Source organism: Vulpes lagopus, chromosome 1 (assembly GCF_018345385.1).
Source record: "Vulpes lagopus strain Blue_001 chromosome 1, ASM1834538v1, whole genome shotgun sequence".
Classification (NCBI taxonomy): Eukaryota; Metazoa; Chordata; class Mammalia; order Carnivora; family Canidae; genus Vulpes; species Vulpes lagopus.
Genome location: NC_054824.1, coordinates 160,674,170 through 160,694,177, shown reverse-complemented (window position 1 = coordinate 160,694,177; position 20,008 = coordinate 160,674,170). Strand labels below are relative to the sequence as shown.

At 35.8% G+C, this 20,008-nt stretch overlaps 1 protein-coding gene across 1 annotated transcript in view; it reads right to left on the bottom strand.

Moving 5' to 3' along the window:
* Positions 1–20,008, bottom strand: part of KLHL20 (kelch like family member 20) — a 56,078-nt gene that overhangs the window by 19,666 nt on the left and 16,404 nt on the right. The window contains exons 3-6 of the mRNA XM_041762493.1: positions 17,897–18,470; positions 9,547–9,705; positions 8,716–8,810; positions 5,732–5,847 (exon numbers count right to left, since the gene is read on the bottom strand). Of these exons, the coding sequence (XP_041618427.1) occupies positions 5,732–5,847; positions 8,716–8,810; positions 9,547–9,705; positions 17,897–18,470 (944 nt within the window). The remainder of the gene's footprint in view (positions 1–5,731; positions 5,848–8,715; positions 8,811–9,546; positions 9,706–17,896; positions 18,471–20,008) is intronic.

Genomic DNA, 20,008 nt, shown 5'->3' with positions numbered 1-20,008 from the left:
GAATACTGTCCTAAAGCACAGAATGTATAATTCACAGCAAAATTTTAAATTGTGACCTAATGCTTGGACTTACCAAATATCTCTAGAAGTAGGTCAAAATATAAGTTACGACATTTACTTATTCCACTGGGGTTGCTATAATCTTTAATTTTCTAAATAAGTTAGTATTAGGTCCACTTTACAGAGGAGGAAGGACACCAATTTAAATCAGATTGAAAAGTAATGTGGCATTTAATGGATAGAACACTGAATTTAGTTAGAAAACTGGGGTTTGACTGTTACATCTACTAAGCGATGTGATCTTGGGAATATCTTTTAAAATACCTTATTTGTAAAATAAGGAATAAAAATTTAAAAGAAAAATAATACATGCATGAAACTTTCTAAAGAGTAAAATACTACATAAATATAATTTGTTATTGAAAGCTGAAAGAATTAAAACCTGACAAAAAATAAGTGTTGAGGGATCCCTGGGTGGCTCAGCGGTTTAGCACTGCCTTCGGGCCAGGGCGTGATCCTGGAGTGCCGGATCAAGTCCCGCATCAGGCTTCTTGCATGGAGCCTGCTTCTTCCTCTGCCTGTGTCTCGGTCTCTCTCTCTCTCTCTGTGTCTCTCATGAATCAATAAATAAAATATTAAAAAAAATAACAAGGAATCCCTGGGTGGCGCAGCGGTTTGGCGCCTGCCTTTGGCCCAGGGCGCGATCCTGGAGACCCGGGATCGAATCCCACATCAGGCTCCCGGTGCATGGAGCCTGCTTCTCCCTCCGCCTGTGTCTCTGCCTCTCTCTCTCTCTCTGTGACTATCATAAATAAATTAAAAAAAATAAAAATAAAAAAAATAACAAGTGTTGCTGAGGATGTGGAGAAAACAGAATCCTCATACACTGTGGGTGGAAATGCAAACTGGTGCAGCCACTCTGGAAAACACTATAGAAGTTCCTCAAAAAATTTAAAAAATAGAACTACCATACAATCTAGTAATCCCACTTCTGGACATTTATCCAAAGAAAATGAAAACACCTCAAAGAGATCTATGAACCCCTATGTTCAATGTGACATTATTTATAAGAGCCAAATTATAAAAGCAACCAAAGTGTCTACTGATAAATGAATGGATATGAATATTACTCAGCAATAAAAAAAGAAGGAAATCTTGCCATTTGTGACAACACAATTGGATCTAGAGGGATCCAACTAAATGAAATAAGTCAGACAAAGAAAGACAAATAGCATACAATTTCACTCATGTGCAATCTAAAAACCAAAACAGAAACAAACTCATAGATATAGGAAATAAATTGTTGATTACCAAAGCAGGGAAAGAAATCAAAGACAGATTTGGTCAAAAAATATTACCTTAAAGAGGCAACTTTTAGAAAGTATCTGGAATAAGGATTGCTGAACTGTGAAAACTTAAAAAACCTTAAACAAAACCAAAACAGAAACACAAAATGGTAAGTATCAAGAAGCCTAACGGAAAACAAAAGATATCAAGAAAAGTAAAACACTCCTGGGAAAAAATTACTAAGATTATAGATTTGATTTTAGGCTTCCAGGGTTTATTTCAACAGAGTGATGAAGTAAGGAAGGCTCAATTTCCCGAAGTTAAGTGAGAATTGGTAATTTGGCATTCCAAAGATAATGGAAACAATAAAAAACCAAAGGAAACTGAAGATTAAGTTTTACTGAAGAAGAGACAGAGAGGTCAAGATCTAAAATAATGTCAATGAACAGTATCACTCAAGAATGATATTCAGATCTGCAAAACATAAAAAGACAGAAAAAGCAGGGAAAACTAATACCAGTTGTAAAGGAAAAGATCCAATGGCTTTTCTCCACAAATGAAAATGAAAAGCTTCACAGTGTAAAAAAAGATGGCAGATAATTTAACTTTTTTTCTTTATATTTTTGTTAATAAAAATTTCTTATTTATTTGGGAGAGAGAGCGAGCGAGTGTACACACACGCTCAGCAGAGGGAAGGGAGGAGAAAGAATCCCATCAGGCTCTGACCCTAGCATGAAGCCCCATGGTAGGCTCAATCTTATGATCGTGATATCATGACCTGAGCCAAAATCAAGAGTCAGGCGCCCAACCAAGTGAACCACCCAGGCCCTGCTGTAAATAAAAATTTCTATACTGCATATATATAATCAGAAAAACAAAGGTGTTATTTCCAATTTTCTTTTTCCATCAATCATAGTGGGTTGATGCTCATTTCTCACTAGTATTACTCAGGATCAACAGAAAGTAATTAATTTTATTGAGTGCCTATTCTGATAAGATTGCTAAACAATCTGGAAACCACAAAGAAAAATTAGAAATAGCCCTTGCCTTAAGGGCTTAACAATATTGTCAAGGAATCAGAGACTTGATCAGCAATATGAAATTATGTGATCATTAGCAGGAATTTGAGATCATAAAATTGATCCAATTTAGCTGACTTCTAAAGAAGGCAAAGTATGGTTTTATTAACACCATGAATTTTTTTTAAGATTTTATTTTTATGTAATCTCTACACTCAATATGGGGCTTAAATCTACAATCCCAAGACCAAGAGTCATCAGCCAGGTGCCTCAAAACATGTTCTTTTTTCTCTATATCCAACCTGGGGCTTGGACTCATGACTCTGAGATCAAGAGTTACATGCTTTACTGACTGAGTCAGCTAGGTACTCAATATCATGATTTAATTAAAGAGGCAAATGAAATTTTCATGAAGATTGTTATATACTGGAAATATGGCCCCTGGTAATTTATAATCAGGTCACATTGGAAAAATATGGTAGAAACCAGCAGGCTAAGGATGACAGTTGTTGAATAACTTATGTGAGGTTAAGTTTAAATTTATATATAAGGGAGCTGTATTAATGTCTCTCAGCATTCCCAAAGATATGCCTGTCCAATTCCACTGGATTGGTATCCCCATTGAGTCCAAAGAAGACCCTGAACACGAAGTATACTTCCATATACCTTTTCGGCTTAGTCTCTAGCTTTTGATCATAGGGGGGTTGTTTCTGTTTCATTTTTCTGAGTTCCGGTTTCCTTCTCCTCTTAATATAGTTCTTAAGCATCACCAGAATGTTCTGAAGATGATGAAACAGTACTATACTGTCATCCCTACTCCAGGCACTAAAACTAACAGTCAGCCAAATAAAACAGTTAATAGATCTTCCTAATAATGGACATAATTCCACAAAGATGACCAAACTATTACAATTCTTAAAACCAACACAACATCATGAAGCCATAGGTACCAAATAATTAGATCTTGCAGTGTTCTAATTTTAAAAACAGACAATTGACTTGCAAAATTGAAAAGAGAGGGGGTGCCTGACTGGCTTAGTCGGGTAGAGCATATAACTTTTGATTGCAGGGTTCTGAGTGTAAGCCCTATGCTGGGTGTGAGGCCTACTTAAAATATTTTTTTAAATAAAATAAAATATCAAAATTTGGAAAGAGAAACTCTAAGACTAGTATGTGGGGGCAAGAATGCAGATTTAAGTGTGAGCATACAAAAGTGTTGGTGTAAACCACATAAACAGGTGAATATGTACCTGTGCATGAATACATAGGAATGAAAGTCATAGGAATAAGAATGGTAATATATATGCTAAATCTATTAATAACAATAGAGACATCTGGACCCTGGGAGTATGGGAGAAATCCGTGCCTAGTGAATTAATAATTAAGTTTGAAATTTATTTTTATTTTTTTTATTTTTTTATTTTTTTATAAAATTTTTTATTTATGATAGTCACAGAGAGAGAGAGAGAGAGAGAGGCAGAGACACAGGCAGAGGGAGAAGCAGGCTCCATGCACCGGGAGCCCGATGTGGGATTCGATCCCGGGTCTCCAGGATCACGCCCTGGGCCAAAGGCAGGCGCTAAACCGCTGCGCCACCCAGGGATCCCTTAAGTTTGAAATTTAAAACAAGAATGAAGAAATTCCTTCAAAAGAGAAGAAAAAAGCCTCATGAGGATTGGAGAGAAAAAACCTGGCATCAACTTTCTTCTTAAAGAAATACTACTACTCTCTCTCTCAAATAAATAAATCTTTAAAAAAGTGAGGGCGCCTAGGTGGCTCAGTTAGTTAGGTATCCAACTTGTGATTTCAGTTGGAGTCGTGATCTCATAAGTCACGGGATCAAACCCCATGTCAGGCTCCAGACTCAGCAGAGAGTCTGCTTGGGATTCTCTTTCTCCCTCTCCCTCTGCTCCTCCCCCTGCTCTTGTGCTCTCTCTTTCTCTCTCTCTCCCTCTCTCTCTCTCCCTCTCTCTCAATACATCCTTAAAAAAAATACTACAGTCCTCTACATGAAGAAATTTAGATGAAAAAGTTTAAAAAGTGAGAATTCAAAACAAATCATCAAACTTTTCTTTTTAAAAAAAAAAAGATTATTTACTTATTTTAGAGAGAAAGAGCAGGGGTGGGGTACTGAGGGACAGGAAAAGAGAGAATCTCAAGCCGACTCTGTGCTCAGTGCATGCCTGACACAGAGCTCAAGACCCTGAGATTATGACCTAAGATAAAACCAAGAGTCAGATGCTCAACCCACTGAGTCACCAAGGAGCCCCTTCTTCTAAAAATATAGGGGAAAATATATTTCTACATGCCAAGAGAAAGTTACATTGGAAAGAAAAAGATAGGCAGTGTTTAGGCTGACAGAAAAGGATACTATGCCCCAGAGATTGCACGAAATTGTCCGATAAAAAGGAATAAAACACTTTACGTATTAAAATGGAACGAAAAAAATCCAAACATGCCTACATCTAAGAAGCCATAGAATTCGTAAAGTCGGGAACTTAAATACAAATACTATATAATAAGTCCTGGTTAGCTCCATGCATCAGAATTAGAAAAAAAAACTCAAAGAACTTGCTACAGATTGAATGTTTGTAAGTTCCACTAAAATCTTTAAGTTGAAATCTAGTTCCCAATGTGATGGTATTGGGAGGTGGGGCCTTGTGAGGTACTTAGGTCATGAGGGCAGAGCTTTCATGAAGGAGACCTCAGAAAGTTCCCCTGCCTCTACCACTGTGTAAAGACATAGCAATAAAATAAGGTGGTAAGCCTCTTTGCAGAAGCAGTGGGCTCTCACCAAAAAGAATCTGCTGGTGACTCAATCTTGGACTTCCCAGCTTCCAGAACTCTGAGATATAAATTTATGTTGTTCATGACTACTCAGTCTGGTTTTCTGTTAAAGTAGCCCAAATGGACTAAGACAGAACTAGTAAGAAGTAGTTTGACTAAACAGTGAGAAAGTTGTTCAGATGAGCAAGGGAGCTGAATTTACATGGATGGAAGGGAAACATCCGAGGCTGAAAGTTCTCAGAGATTTAGGGGCAGAGAGTGGGAGCAAAATGATAGAGCAGGTTGTCTTGAGCTCAATCTAGCTGAGCAGAGCTAAGAAAACATATAACTGTTTAATGTAAGATAATGTTTTTTGACAGTTCTAGGTCAATTATGCGGTGCCTTGCACACTGGTATATAAATTAATGTGCATGACTCATTTTAGCAAAACATCCACTGCATGACATTTTTAGCCTTATATAAAAATAGAGCACTCTCAGAGAATACCAGTGCTGGGTCATGAGTTAAGAGTCAAGCTAAAAGGTAACTTACGTGTTTCTTATGATGATGGATATCATAGTTGTCCAAAGCACAACTCAAATGATAATATAACACGTGGAAAAATATTCAATTTAGTCACAGTATATTCAGACTCAAACCTGCAAAGAGTACTTCTCCACATCGGATAGGTTTCCGTGGTCTTGTCCTTGGTCCCTGCATTAGTGGTCGTTCTTGAGGCAATAGGAGATAGTTTTTAGCTTCATCTACCAAGTCTCTGTGGAGAAAACCTTGCCTTTATTCCAAATGTCTAAATAACATTGTTAGTCAAATCCCAATATGGTTTAGGAATATGTAAGTTGGCAAAGGGGAGCAAGCATAAATCAAACCAAATCATGAATGCCAGCTAATATTAAAAAGTCACAAACATGAGAGAATTGATGCCAGCCACATTACAAGTTGTAAATTGATTGGTATTTCCACCAAGACTTGCTATCTTAGTGTAAAATTTAGCCTAAAACTCAGTAGGCTTGGGGCCAACAGTAATGTATGGGAAAAGTAAAACTTACAACTCAATTACCAATCTCCATAGTTACTGCTTTCTAATGAATTTTACTAGATTCTGCAGGATACTAGCAAAGCGGCACATCAGCCCTGGCCCTAGATATTTGTTAGATGAGTTAAACATTAAAACTAGGTCAAAAATTGGACTGCTAAAAAGAAACACTGTACTGTCATTTGATATTAATTTACTATCTGGTACTGTATGAAATGGTTTACTCACAAGTCTACTGAGGATGAACAATTTTTTTTCTATTATAAGGTACTTTCTTTTTTTTAATAATAAATTTATTTTTTATTGGTGTTCAATTTGCCAACATACAGAATAACACCCAGTGCTCATCCTGTCAAGTGCCCCCCTCAGTGCCTGCCACCCAGTCACCCCTAACCCCCGCCCTTCTCCCCTTCCACCACCCTTAGTTTGTTTCCCAGAGTTAGGTACTTTCTGAGAAGATCCTAGTAATTATACTTATTGAATACAATATCCTAACACAAAATATTTATGTGTGTACTCCTCTTACTTGAGTCCTCTGAGTGATTCAGTGCCTGATCAATGCAAATTCAATCTCAAATTCTTTCTTAATTTTGAAAGTATTTCCTAAAATATATTTTCATTTCTCTAAATTTTAATGTTATAAAGAGTAATTTATTGCTGCACGACCTAGTCCCAAGCATGATCCAATAATGCACTTCCAATATATGGCTTTTAAGACTCCTTCTGAGTTTATTTAACCTAAAAAACCCCAGAAAAACCAATAATCTCCTCCCCATAATCCCAAGCTAATGACCAAGAGCTTTTTCGAGCTTCTTCAGCATTAAAAACAAAGACTGTGATCTCCTAATGGCCAGTTTTAATTAAGTGCTCAGGGGTTCCTAGAAAGAGTACTAGGTTCCTAAAAAGAGTACTTTTTTTTTTTTTCTTTTTCAATGTATGATCATGGTGTAGATAGAGTTAAGATACTTTGTGAAACAGGATTGCTCATTACACTCAAATAGCATCCTTTCAGTTCTAAAGCTAATAGGTTTATTTTTCAGGATTCAGAAAATCTTGAGATTTTCTCCACTTATGTTTGTTCATTGAGTGTAGACAAAGGTAGAATAGGGATATTTACAGTTTGCAATTGCCACGGTTGGAAGGTTTCAAGAAAAAAATGCCACGAGAATTGTAGAGACATCAACTGAATTTGACAGGAGACTAGTCCACATAAAGTGTTAGAATAGTACCAGGAAAAAAAAAATAGTACGTAGGACCAAAGTACAGTATAGCATAGTATAGCAAATACTTAGCAAGCCAAACCAAAATTAATAGTAACAACAAGAACACTTACAGTTCTGTGTCATTTCCTGTTTTGAGGGTTTAATATGTATTAACTTGCCAATTACCCTATGGAATAAGTACTATTATTATCCCTACTTTACAGATGAAGAAACTAGAGTAGAAAGAGGTTAAAGTAACTTGCCTAAGGTCCCATAGCTAGTAAATGGTGAGGTCAGGATATCAGGAAGGGGCTTCTTTTAAAAGTGACTTTAGAAGTACTTTTACTTTGTGTATTAGAACCAGTACAATCTTATTTATGTTTTATGAGGGAAGGACAACTTTGCCTGTTTCTTCAGCTTTCAGAATTCATAATTCATACGGTTTTCTTTCTGCTATTGTAATGTTTGAGGGAATTGTCATTTGTTTGTTTTTTAAGTTTAAAAGACAAATATCTAAAACCACCTCTGACATCTCTTGTTAAAAGGACAGGCTTCAGATTTTAGAAGAAATGCAAATGAATCTACATGTTCTACCTCTGTTCTAGGGATTTGTAATACTAGAACAAGTTTCTTTAGTCACTAAGGGAGACCCAAAGGTCAGTGTAGTTTAAGGAGTTCTGAGTACTGACTTGCTCTTTCATTTTTATATACATAAAAATGGTTAAAAATACCATATGGCTTGATTTGAATCTAAATCTTAAAATCTATCAAACTGGGAAAAGTAATTTATTAAACTGTGCCTATATTATAGAGATAGTCCAATAAAATAGGTGTTTTCTTTATATTATAAAAGCATTTAGAATTTCTTTCAATCAAAAAACATTATGAAACTATTTCATCAAGCTCTAGTGGAAATCTTTCCACAGATGCTTGAGGAGTAATCCTTTGACTCTGTCTACATCCTCAAAAAGTAAGGCTGGTCCTATTCCTTAGGCAGGCATTGTGATGGAATGAAAAAGTGCTCCTGACCCTTGTTGACAGAGTCAACAGCATTAACTATCTCAAGAAAAACAGATATCAGCAGAGAACTGCCTCTTCAAATTCAAGCTTGCATTAAAATCTTAGAAATCCACCTCTTTATTGTCACTTCTACACCAATTAGCACCACACATAAAAACTAATGGAATGGAATACTGGAAGTTCAGTCATCTCTTCTTCCATCTCCTCCTCTTGTCCCTAACCCAGAAGAAAAACCTGTTAAATATCGTCCTGGTGTCAGCACTAGAAATACAAATATTTAGGAAGCAAAATGAATAAGGAAATTAGGAGAAAAAGGAGAAAACAGGAATGCTAGTTGTTCATTTTTCCTACCTAAGGCCATTCATACCTGCATTCTTCATCACTTTTGATGAGGGGATCAGAGCCTACGGTGCCCACCAGGAACTTGGGACTAAGCAAAGGCAGACGAACATGCTGCAGTACCTAAGAGGTAATAAATACCATTAAAGGCACAAGCTTCCACTTGCAAGATATTTGAGAGAATACATAACCCCTGCTCCCATACTGTGGTTTCCAATTGCTTTGGGATCTAATTGAATTAATTTGATTTAATTAATAGATAATAAAGAGGGAGGGAGAGCATAAATACTAAACCTAAATTTACTCTACAATTCAGTAATCAGAATAATCAGAAAATTGAAAGCACACTAATATCACTTTAGAATGCTCTCAGTAATATAAGCTCCTCTATAATTAGCTTATATGACTGGACTGTAATAATCGGAAGAATATCCTATTAAATTGCTAAAGACTACAATCATAATAACAAGAACACTAACATTTCATTTAGTGATCACTTATGGCCCGTATCATCCCTGTACTCCTCAAAATGAGATGGGATTTCCAAGCCACATTGGGAAGGAAACCAAGATAATGGCTATCTTTGTTTTCTTTTGTTCATTTAGTATTATTTGGGTTCTGACTTGTGCTATAATCCTAACTTAGGGTTGATGCAAAATAGAGAAAACCAAGGAGAAAAAATTCATAAACACTGAAAATGCTTCTAAACACTATCTCCTTGATTCCTGGGAGACAGATGGTCTCTCTTACAGTCTAATATAAGGGGCAGTGACAACTGTTTCTTTTTTGCAAGTCAAATATATACTATTTCATCCAGTACAAAAGAAGACAGTTACTTGGAGAAACAGTCCCATCATACCTGGGGTAACTGAGGACGTCTTTCTTGAATACTGTATTTGACCCAGGCCATCACTGCATTGAACACCTGTTCTTCACTGCGAACGTTTAGTTCATCACTAGATATTATATCAATGAGCTGATTGGCTGGAAGCAACATGAACTCTTCACTTTCCATTACCTGTTCAAAGTTAGGTTAAGAATAAAGAAAAAAACTCTGTGATCTATGATCACATTTAATGTACTGTTTCAATACTGTTCTTTCAGGGTTATGGGGCAAAACTCTATTCCATAATGGAGCTAAAGCTCAAAATAGTCTAGAATTGGGGACACCTGAGTGGTTTAGCGGTTGAGCCTCTGCCTTTGGCTCAGGGCGTGATCCCGGGATCCAGGATTGAGTCACAATAAATTTTTATTTATTTTTAAGATTTTTAAAAAAGATTTTATTTATTCATCACACACACACAGAGAGATAAAGATAGAGAGAGAGATAGAGAGAGAGAGAGGCAGAGACATAGGCAGAGGGAGAAGCAGGTTCTATGCAGGAAGCCCAATGTGAGACTTGATCCCGGGACTCCAGGATCATGCCCTGGGCTGAAGGCAGACACTTAACTGCTGAGCCACCCAGGCATCCTCTATTTTTAAGATTTTAATTAATTTATTTGGTAGAGAGAGCGAGAGTACAAGCAGGGAGAATAGCTGGGGGAGAGGGAGAAGCAGGGTCTCTGTGGAGTAGGGAGCCCAATGCGAGCTCAATCCCAGGACCCCTGGTATCATGACCTGAGCTGAAGGCAGATGCCCAACTGACTGAGCGACCCAGGCACCCCAAATCTTTAGTTTTAAAGAGTAGATTTTGATATTTGAAAATAGTGGGATAAAATTAAATGTCAAATCTGTTTTTAAAAAGTGTATGAAGAAGTTAGATTATTTTAAATGAGAAATTAAGTATAACTATAAAATATAACTCTATTATCTTTAGTGGGGTATAAACACCTTTTAGTCATGGTGTATTCCGCTTTTTAATTGGAATCAACTTACTAATACTTTATTGGCATTTTTCCCATCTAAATTAATGAGAGAGATCTGTCTGTAGTTTTCTTTTACTATCTGTGTTGTTGTTTTTTTTTCTATCTGTGGTTTTGATATCAGGGCGATTTTGTCTTTATTTGCCAACCTCCTTTTCTTTAAATTTAAAAAAAAAAATTTTTAAAGACTATTTATCTCAGAGACAGAATGAACAAGAGGAGGGGCAGAGGCAGAAGCAGATTTTATTATCCAGGGAAATACATACTAACAAAACTGATCCTAGTAGAAAAGGGAAATTTCATAGAATAGAGAAAATTAAATTATTTCACAAAAAAGTACCAAGCCTAGATAGTTTCACAGAAAAATTCTACCTAAGTTTCAGAAAGGATATAGTTCCAATGTTATATATATTGCTTCAAAGCATAGAATATGCAGGAAAACTTCTAACTCGTGTTCATGAAGTGTATATATTTAACCTGATAAAGACAGCACAAGAAAATGCAAAGACTAGCATCACTTAACAATATCAATATAAAAAGACTATATAAGGGGCACTTGGGTTTGCTCAGTGGTTGAGCATGTGCCTTTGGCTCAGGTCATGATCCTGGGGTCCTGGGATCGAGTCTCACATCGAGCTCCCCTTAGGGAGCCTGCTTCTCCCTCTGCCTGTGTCTCTGCCTCGCTCTGTGTCTCTCATGAATAAATAAATAAATCTTAAAAAAGGACTATATAAACTATTAGTGAATAGATTCCAACATCACATTAACAGTACACCATGACCAAAATGTGTACCTAAAATACAAAGGTGCTTTAATTTTAGGACCTCACTTATGTAATTCATAATAATGGGTTTAAGGAGAAAATTCATATGATTACCTCCATAAGTACTGATAAAACCCTTGACAAAATTCAATACCATTCCTAATGAAAAGCATTTAAGAAAACAGGAATTGGTGGACATGATAAAATATTCACACATCAATCCTAAAAACAGTATATTAGTTAATGGGTAAACACCAAAGTCATTCCAAGTAATTCCAGAAACAAAGCAAGTATGTCCAATATTTCCATTACTATTTAACATTTTACTAGAAGTATTAACCCAAGCAACTAAAGGGGAAAAAACAACCAGAGGCATCAACAACTGGAGGAGGATAAATAAAATGATTAATATGCAGATAACATGACAGGATGCTCATAAAACTATAAAGAATCAATGGCAAAAAATAACCCAAAGAATAAAAAATTTAGTGAGATAGGTTTCATACACATTAATGGCAATTGGTTTGAAGCTGTAATGAAGGGGGAAAAACTACTTACAATAGCAACAAAAAAAATACACTTAGTAACTTAAGAAGAAATGTATAAAACTTAAATGAAGAAAACTATAAAACATTCCTAAGAGATAAAATATAAAACTGAAGAAACGAAAGACATCTCTCATTTCTTAATAGAACACATCATAAAGTGTTTTCTTTTTTAAGATTTTATTTATTTATTTAAGAGAGAGAGAGAGAGACAGAGATGATAGTGAGAGAGAGCACAAGGAGGAAGGAGAGGGAGAAGCTCCCTGCTGTGCAGGGAGCCGGATGTGGGGGCTGGATCCCCAGACCCCAGAATCATGACCTGAGCCAAAGGCAGTCACTCAACCGAGCCACCCAGGTGCCCCACAACTGCTCTTCTACACTTATAAATTGATATGATCTCAATAAATACACCAAGGTTTTTTCTTAGAGCTAGATAAGTTGCTACTAAGTTTACCTGGAAAAAATAAACATACAATGAAGTTAGGAAAACATGAAAAACAGAGTTATATGGGAGGGGTATTAATGACCCTACTCTATATTAAAATATACTACAAAGCCTCAATAAACTAAAACATTGTAGAAAACATTGTGGTAGTGCTGTATGGCCTACACTAGAAGATCTAGAACCCATCCCATACAGAAATACAGTATATAATAAAGATGTTATCTCAAATCATTAGGGCAAAAAGAGACTTTTAAATAAGTGGTACTGGGACTAGATAGATATTTACCAAAAAGATAATAGTAAGTATCTGATACCCTACACAAGATAAATTCAGAGAGACCATAAACACACTAGAAAAAAATATGGTTGAATTCCACTGTAACCTGAGGAAACGGGAAGCCTTCAAACTGACTCAAAAGCCAGATGCAATAAAGTAAAAGATTTAAACATCTGACAATATTAAAAAAAAAAAAAAAAACTTTTGCATGACCAAAAATACCATAAGCAGAGTTGAAAGACAAATGCAAACTGGGACAAAGAGTTTGTCATGTAGCACAGACAGAAATTATCGCTGTTAACACAGAACTTTAAAACACTGAAGAGAAAAAAGATTAATAAAATTGAATAGAAAAGTGGGCAAAAGATAATCACAAACAATAATAAAAATTATTTTAAAAAGGCCTCCTAAACATATGGAAGATATTCAATTTTACTTATGTTAAGATAAATGCAAATTAAAACCACACTGAGATTCCATTTCTCATCTATTAGACTGGCAAAAATTCAAAAGGTTGACAATATATTCTGTTAGTGATGTCATGAGGAAATAGTCACCCTCATATATTATGGTCAGAATGGTTCCATCCCCATAGAAGGAAATTTGGTGATATTTAACAAAATTACATACAGTTAACCATTGGCCCTGCAGTCCCATTTCTAGGAATTTATCCTGAAGATAAACCTCTAACAACACTGAAATATTCAAACACAAGACTATTCATTGCAGCATTATTTGTAATGGCAAAACACTGAACACTAAATGCTCAAACATAGGAAACTAATTGAACGAACTGTGGTAGTACACACAAGGGGAAGAATGCAGCTGTGGAGACAGAACAAGATCTCTATGAACTGATATGGAATGAATTCTGGAATAAATTAAGTAGAAGGCAAAGTGCAAGAGAACAGAATGCTACCTTTTGTGTAGGACAGAAATGGAAATTTAAAAACCATACACATATCTGCTTAATTTTGTGAAAGTAAGCACAGGAAGGATAAACCAGACTATTAAAGCACCAAAATAATAAGTGGTAACAAAGGACTATAATCTATCAACTAGAATAAAAGTCTAGGAGTCCATAATGCTCATTAATCATTCAGAAGAAGGCAAATTTTTCCTGATAGCAGAACTTTGATAGAAAAGTGGGGAATTTTTTTTCAATCCTCATTTTACAACTATCATAGTAATAACTCATTTGGGCAGAAATAATCAATGGATGTGAAAGTGAATAAAAGCTTTATAAGGAATAGGATATTTACATGGATTCAAAGCATCTCTGTAAAAGTTCTGACTAATTACAAAAGGAAAAATAATAACTTAATAGGAAACTTTAGGGACTCCACTTAACCAAGTGATCAAAGTTAACATAATCAGTAATGGGACAAATCGATAACATGTACTTCTATCATGCACTGAGAAACATGAAATATCACTTACGTAGTACTTCTGCCAAGATGTATAACTTGAATCTACTCATCAGGAAACATCAGACAAGTGGCCTATGCTCTTAAAGGTGGAGGGAACTACTCCTGATTATCCAGAATTCAAAAAAACATGACAATTAAATGCAGTATAATCATCTGCTCTGGAAGCTGGACTGGAAAACAATTGTTATAAAGAACAATACTGGGATAGTTGGTGAAACTGGAATGGGGACTATGGATTAAATAATGTTTTTATCAATGTTAAATTTCCTGAATTTGATAAGAAGTGTTGTAAGAGAAATTTGTAAAAAATTCATAAATAAAGGTCCTTGGCCTTAGGAAATATATGCTGAAGTGTTCAAGTTCATATAGGAATATGATGTATACAATATGTTCTCAAATTGTTCAGAGAAAAATATTTGATTTAACAAGGAGAGAATGCTAAAGCAAATGTGGCAAAATGTTAACAACTGGTAATCTGGGTAAGGGATACATGAATTTCTTGTAAATTTGAATTTTTTTTCAAATAAAGTTAAAATGTTGTTTTTCCAACCTGATAGGTTAACAATGGTATCTTGTTCTGATGTATGTTTCTTTAATTATGTGTAAGGGTGGCTAAGCTTTCATATGTTTATTTACATTTGAATATCTTTTTACACATATTCATGCCCTTTTACCTAATTTTCTACTGTGTTTTTCATGTTTTTTTCTCACTGAATTTGTATGAGTTTTATAGGAATTATTTTTCTTTTCTGTTCAGTATGCTCCATGTAGGAGTTTGGCATGGATTTTTATATTTAGTTTATGGTGCTATTGCTGCTGTTGTTGTTGTTATAAAGAATAAAAAATTCTTAATTTTTAGACAATTAAGTTAATCGATCTTTCTTTATGGTTTCTCAGTTGTATCCTGCTTGGAGAGGTCATTTTTACTACTAGACAACTAATGGTATCTTCTAGAACTTTAGAATTTTGTTTTTTAGATTTATTCATCTATTGGGATTCCATCTTTATTTTTTCTCCCAAGTTACCATTTTCCAATTGACATTTATTAAACAATTCTACTTTCCTCCAAAGACTTGAAATGTCAACCTCTGGACTCTTTTCAGTTCCACTGATCTATACCTTCTCTAGTACCAAAATGTTTGTAATTTTTTATTATTTTTTTAAAGATTTTATTTTTATTTATTCATGAGAGACACAGAGAGAGAGAGAGAGGCAGAGACACAGGCAGAGGAAGAAGCAGGCTCCATGCAGGGAGCCCAACGTGAGACTCGATCCCAGGTCTCCAGGATCATACCCTGGGCTGAAGGCAGTGCTAAACTGCTGAGCCATCCGGGTTGCCCTGTTTTAATATTTTTTATGGCCAATTGCCCTAATATTAATTTTTGGAAACTTACTGGCTATGCTAGAATATATGCACACACACACATAATTTCCTCATTAAAAAAAAATAAAATCCTTTCTGTTGCATTTCAGTATCTCACACTCCCAGTTTTCCTCTTCTTTCCTCTAGTTATTCCGTTTCCTCTGCCGTTGCTCTTTCACTAACCATCCTTCAATGCTGGAAGAATTTTAAGGCTCTTCTCTTCTATCTCCTCTCTCGGTGATCTCATTGGCATTGATTTTTTACTTTGTTCATGTTACTTTTTTTGTTACAAAAGTTTTAAATTTTTATGCAAATTTACCAATCTTTTACGGTTTCTGGATTAAATAGGCCTTGAAAGGATTAAGCCATCATAGTTTCATTACTATGATCTAATTACTATTTTGAAGACTTCTACATTTTAGTCTCAGTCTAACCTCTAAGATTACAGACTCTTTAACTGTGGCCTGGCTCAATATCTCTATTTAGACATCTTATAGGTGTCTTGAATATATCTAAAAGGAAACCCATGGGCAGCCTGCGCGTGGCTCAGCGGTTTAGTGCTGCCTTCAGCCCAGGTTGTGATCCCAGAGACCCGGGATCAAGTCCCACATCGGGCTCCCTGCATGGAGCCTGCTTCTTCCTCTGCCTGTGTCTCTGCCTCTCTCTCTCCGTGTCTCTCATAAATAAATAAATAAATAAACAAACAAACAAACAAACCTAAAAAAATAAAAAAATAAAAGGAAACCCATGATCTTATCTCCTCAAACTGCTCCTTTCTCCAGTACATTTGTAGTACAAATTCCCAGAAACTGGACTGCTGAGTCAAAGAATGTGGACAAATTGTGCAATTTTGATATATACTGCCAAATTTCCTTTCAATGAGATTGCATTGATTTATATTCATACTAGCAATGTAGCTCCATTACCTTGTCTCTATGGCCTTGTCAACAGGGTGAGGAATCAAATTTCTAGATATTTGTAATATAATAGATTATAATTTGTAATCTGAGAAATGAAGAATAGAACTTTGATACAGTTTTAATTTGTGTTTCAGTTATTATGAACAATTAATTTGCTGCAGATTTCATATGCTTAAAGGCAATCTGAATTTTTTTACTGTCCGTTTTAGGTTACATCATTGGTCTACGTTATTGATCAATAAGATCTCTTGCTGTATTAAAGAGATTATTGACTGTAACAGTTGCAAATATTTTGCCCCACTTTGTCTTTTTAAAAAAATATTTTACTTTTAAGTAATCTGTATATCTAACATGAAGCTTCAACTCACAACCCTGAGATCAAGAGCTGCATGCTCTATTAACTGAGGCAGCCAGGTACCACCCACCTCCTCAATTTGTCTTTGTCTTGTTATTGTTAGTTTTACCATGCAAAATTTTCTTATTTTTAGGTAGTCAAATCTATCAATATTTTCCTCTATGACTTCTGTGTTAGTCAATTAGAAAGGTCTTTCTCAATTCAAGATTAAAAAGGAATTGCTACATGTTATCGTCTGGTATTTTCATGGTGTCATCCTCCCTTTTGCTCTCTGCGTTTCTATTTATTTATTTGGTTGTTTATTTATTTATTTGATAGAGAAAAAAAGAGAGAACGTGTGTGTGTGTACACATACAAGAAGGGGGAGTGGTAGGCAGAAGCAGACTCCCTACTGAGCAGGGAGTCCATGCAGGGCCAGGGCTCGATCCAGGACCCTGGGATTATGACCTGAGCTGAAGATAGAAACTTAACTGACTGAGACACCGAGGTGCCCCACACTGGGTTTCTCAATCTAGTTATGCTTTTTTCATGTCTCAGAATTTTGTAGGAGCTGCTCCAAAACCAAAATTAAATCTCTCTGTAATATGTTAAATCATCCAGGCTTTTTTGTAGCACCTATTAACTGTAATTAATTATTTGTGTAATTATGTACTCAATGGATATCCTCCTTGCTAGATTAAAACCTCTATGAGAACACACACCCTAGGCTTCTTGCTCACTACTATAGGTAGCCTTTTTCCCAAGCACAGTGGCTGAAACATAGTGGCTTTATACATATTTATTAAATAAATGAAAAATAACAAATTTAATGAAAAATTCTTTTCATATACATCTAATTTTATTTTTTTTGATTGTTAGTTCTCCAAGTAACTGATGACTTACTATTTATTCTGCTGAGCAATCTATATAATCAGGAAAGCAATGTTTCATGCAAATGACTTTTACCAGGTATCTTATCAGACACAGATCTCCTAATAAATTAATAAACTGTATTCTGACTTCTAAACTAGTTTATTAATATGGCTAAGGAGAATCAAATCCCTAAACCTTTACTTCTGTTAACAGAACATAAAATTGGTCTCTAAAATACAAACCAGCTAGAATTCATTATAATTTATTTCTTTGGTATTATTATGAATTAGAATCAGCAGTAAATACCCAAACAGGTACACGTTAGCAGAACGTGAACTCATATTACTCTCCTGACCAATACAGTATGACCACATTCAAACTACTAAGTACAACTCACCTCTTGAAAGTTATGTTGAGTGAACTTGTCTGCTATCCTGAGCAACTCACGACATGAATGTGTGTCAGCAAATGCCCGAATGCCCAGGCAATTAGAAGGATCTAATTGTCTCTTTAAGAATTCACAGCAGGCTTCCTGTATTTCTGCCAGCTGAAGGAGGCAAGCAGCTGGCAGAAGGGTCTGAACATTGCCCTCTTCCACAGTTATCTGGGAGGTATATGCAAAGTCAATCAGTAGTTCCATAGCCCTCTCATCTATGTCTCGGATCACTACTTCTGTCTGACGGCTCTCCGCCAATTCTCCTGTAAACATAGCTCGGAAGTAGGGACTACAGGCTGACAAAATGACTCGATGGGCATATATCTTCTTAGCGCCCACAACTAGCACCACATCGCATAGCTCCCGGTGCTTTCTCAGAAGGTTAATCACTTCCAAGGTTTGTCGAGGGTGCTTGTCTGAGATATAGGGCATGCGGGCAGGTTGGGGAACCCCTTCTGGCAGTTTATTGGGGTCTCCAAGGGTGCAGCGGCTTGTTACATCCATTCCAGTCTCTCCTGGTCGAATGTTGGTACACCTACAGGAATGGGGGAAGGAAGGAAGAAGAGATGATGGCAATATTATTAGAAACTCACTCTTGCCATAAAGTGTTCATCAGTAAAGAGACAGGGAAACCTGTGGGTAATCAAGGGAGAATTAAGATCCCTAAGAGCATCCATTCTAAGAATGCTAGGACTCATAAACTTCCTTAAAGTCTTCTGAAGAACAAACATTATTAATTCCAAATCAGAGCACTTTGACTATGTACTCCTATATAATAAATGATAATTCTTTTTTCATCTCAAAAGCACTCAGATTAGACTATCTTGGGCTACATCTTTTACAACTACCTGCAATACATTAATAAAAATTTATGAAAAAAACTTTAAAAATTTATTTACTCTTGAGAGACAGAGAAAGAGAGAGAGAGTGAGAGAGAGAGGCAGAGACACACAGGCATTGGGAGAAGCAGGCTTCATGCAGGGAGTCTGACGTGGGACTCAATCCCGGATCTCCAGGATCAACACCGTGAACTGAAGGTGGCACTAAACCGCTGAAGCACCCGGGCTGCCCCTATGAAAAACACTTATAAATGATTCTTTTTCTGCACAAAACAGACCTGTGGACTTTAATTACTTAATCTGGTTTAGCCAAAATATTGTTACGTTATTTTTATAAGACACAGAAATGTTTATTTCTCATTATCATGGATAATATTCTTTCAGGTTCACCATAAAAGCTATAAAATATAGCTCATGCTGCATGAAAAGATCAGAAAAATGAGGCCAACGACCCCCAAATTAACTTTATATGTATTACTACATTTACTTATTCTAAGATACATAGTTTTCACAGTTTATACAGGCTATCACAGTGGTTCTAAGTAAAAAACAAACTAAACTTAAAAAAAAAAAATCACAAGCATGTTGCTGGGATGCTATAGATAATTGCTGATGGCCAGACATAATTCAGGACATTCTTTGGTCTGTGAAAGAGAGGAAAGCTTAGAATTGAACTTTGTGATATTGAAGAAAACTTAGGATCAATTTATATGGGTAAATACATGCTAGACTGTCAGCTAATAAAAGCTTTACATACCTTTAATGTAATGTTTACACTTCTAAAAAGTTATTAAGTGAGCCATTTGTCTTATAAGCAAGGAAGTATAGTAAATAACTGTAATCACATTAGTTTGTTTGTAAAAAGGCAAAGAATCAAACCAAATATTTTAGAAGCCATTCTCAGGGAGAAATGAGTTAAAGTTCTCTTCTCTGCATAAGTTTTAGTCCAACCAAAGGTGTCTCAAAATATTTTACCATACCTTAAATTAAGATTTCTTTTATTCCCCCCTTCCAAGTCTAACAGCTGACCCTTGGGTACTATGGCTACTCTGTCACTAGCGAGCATAAAGTTTCAAAGTATACTGTGGAACCGATGGACCTGGGTTGAAATGCTAGTACTCACAATTACTGGGCAAGTTACTTAACCTTTTTAATTCTGTTTATTTGGCTTTAAAATGGGTAAGTATCTACTCCCTATAGCAAAGATGAAAGGAGATAATGTATATAAATGCTT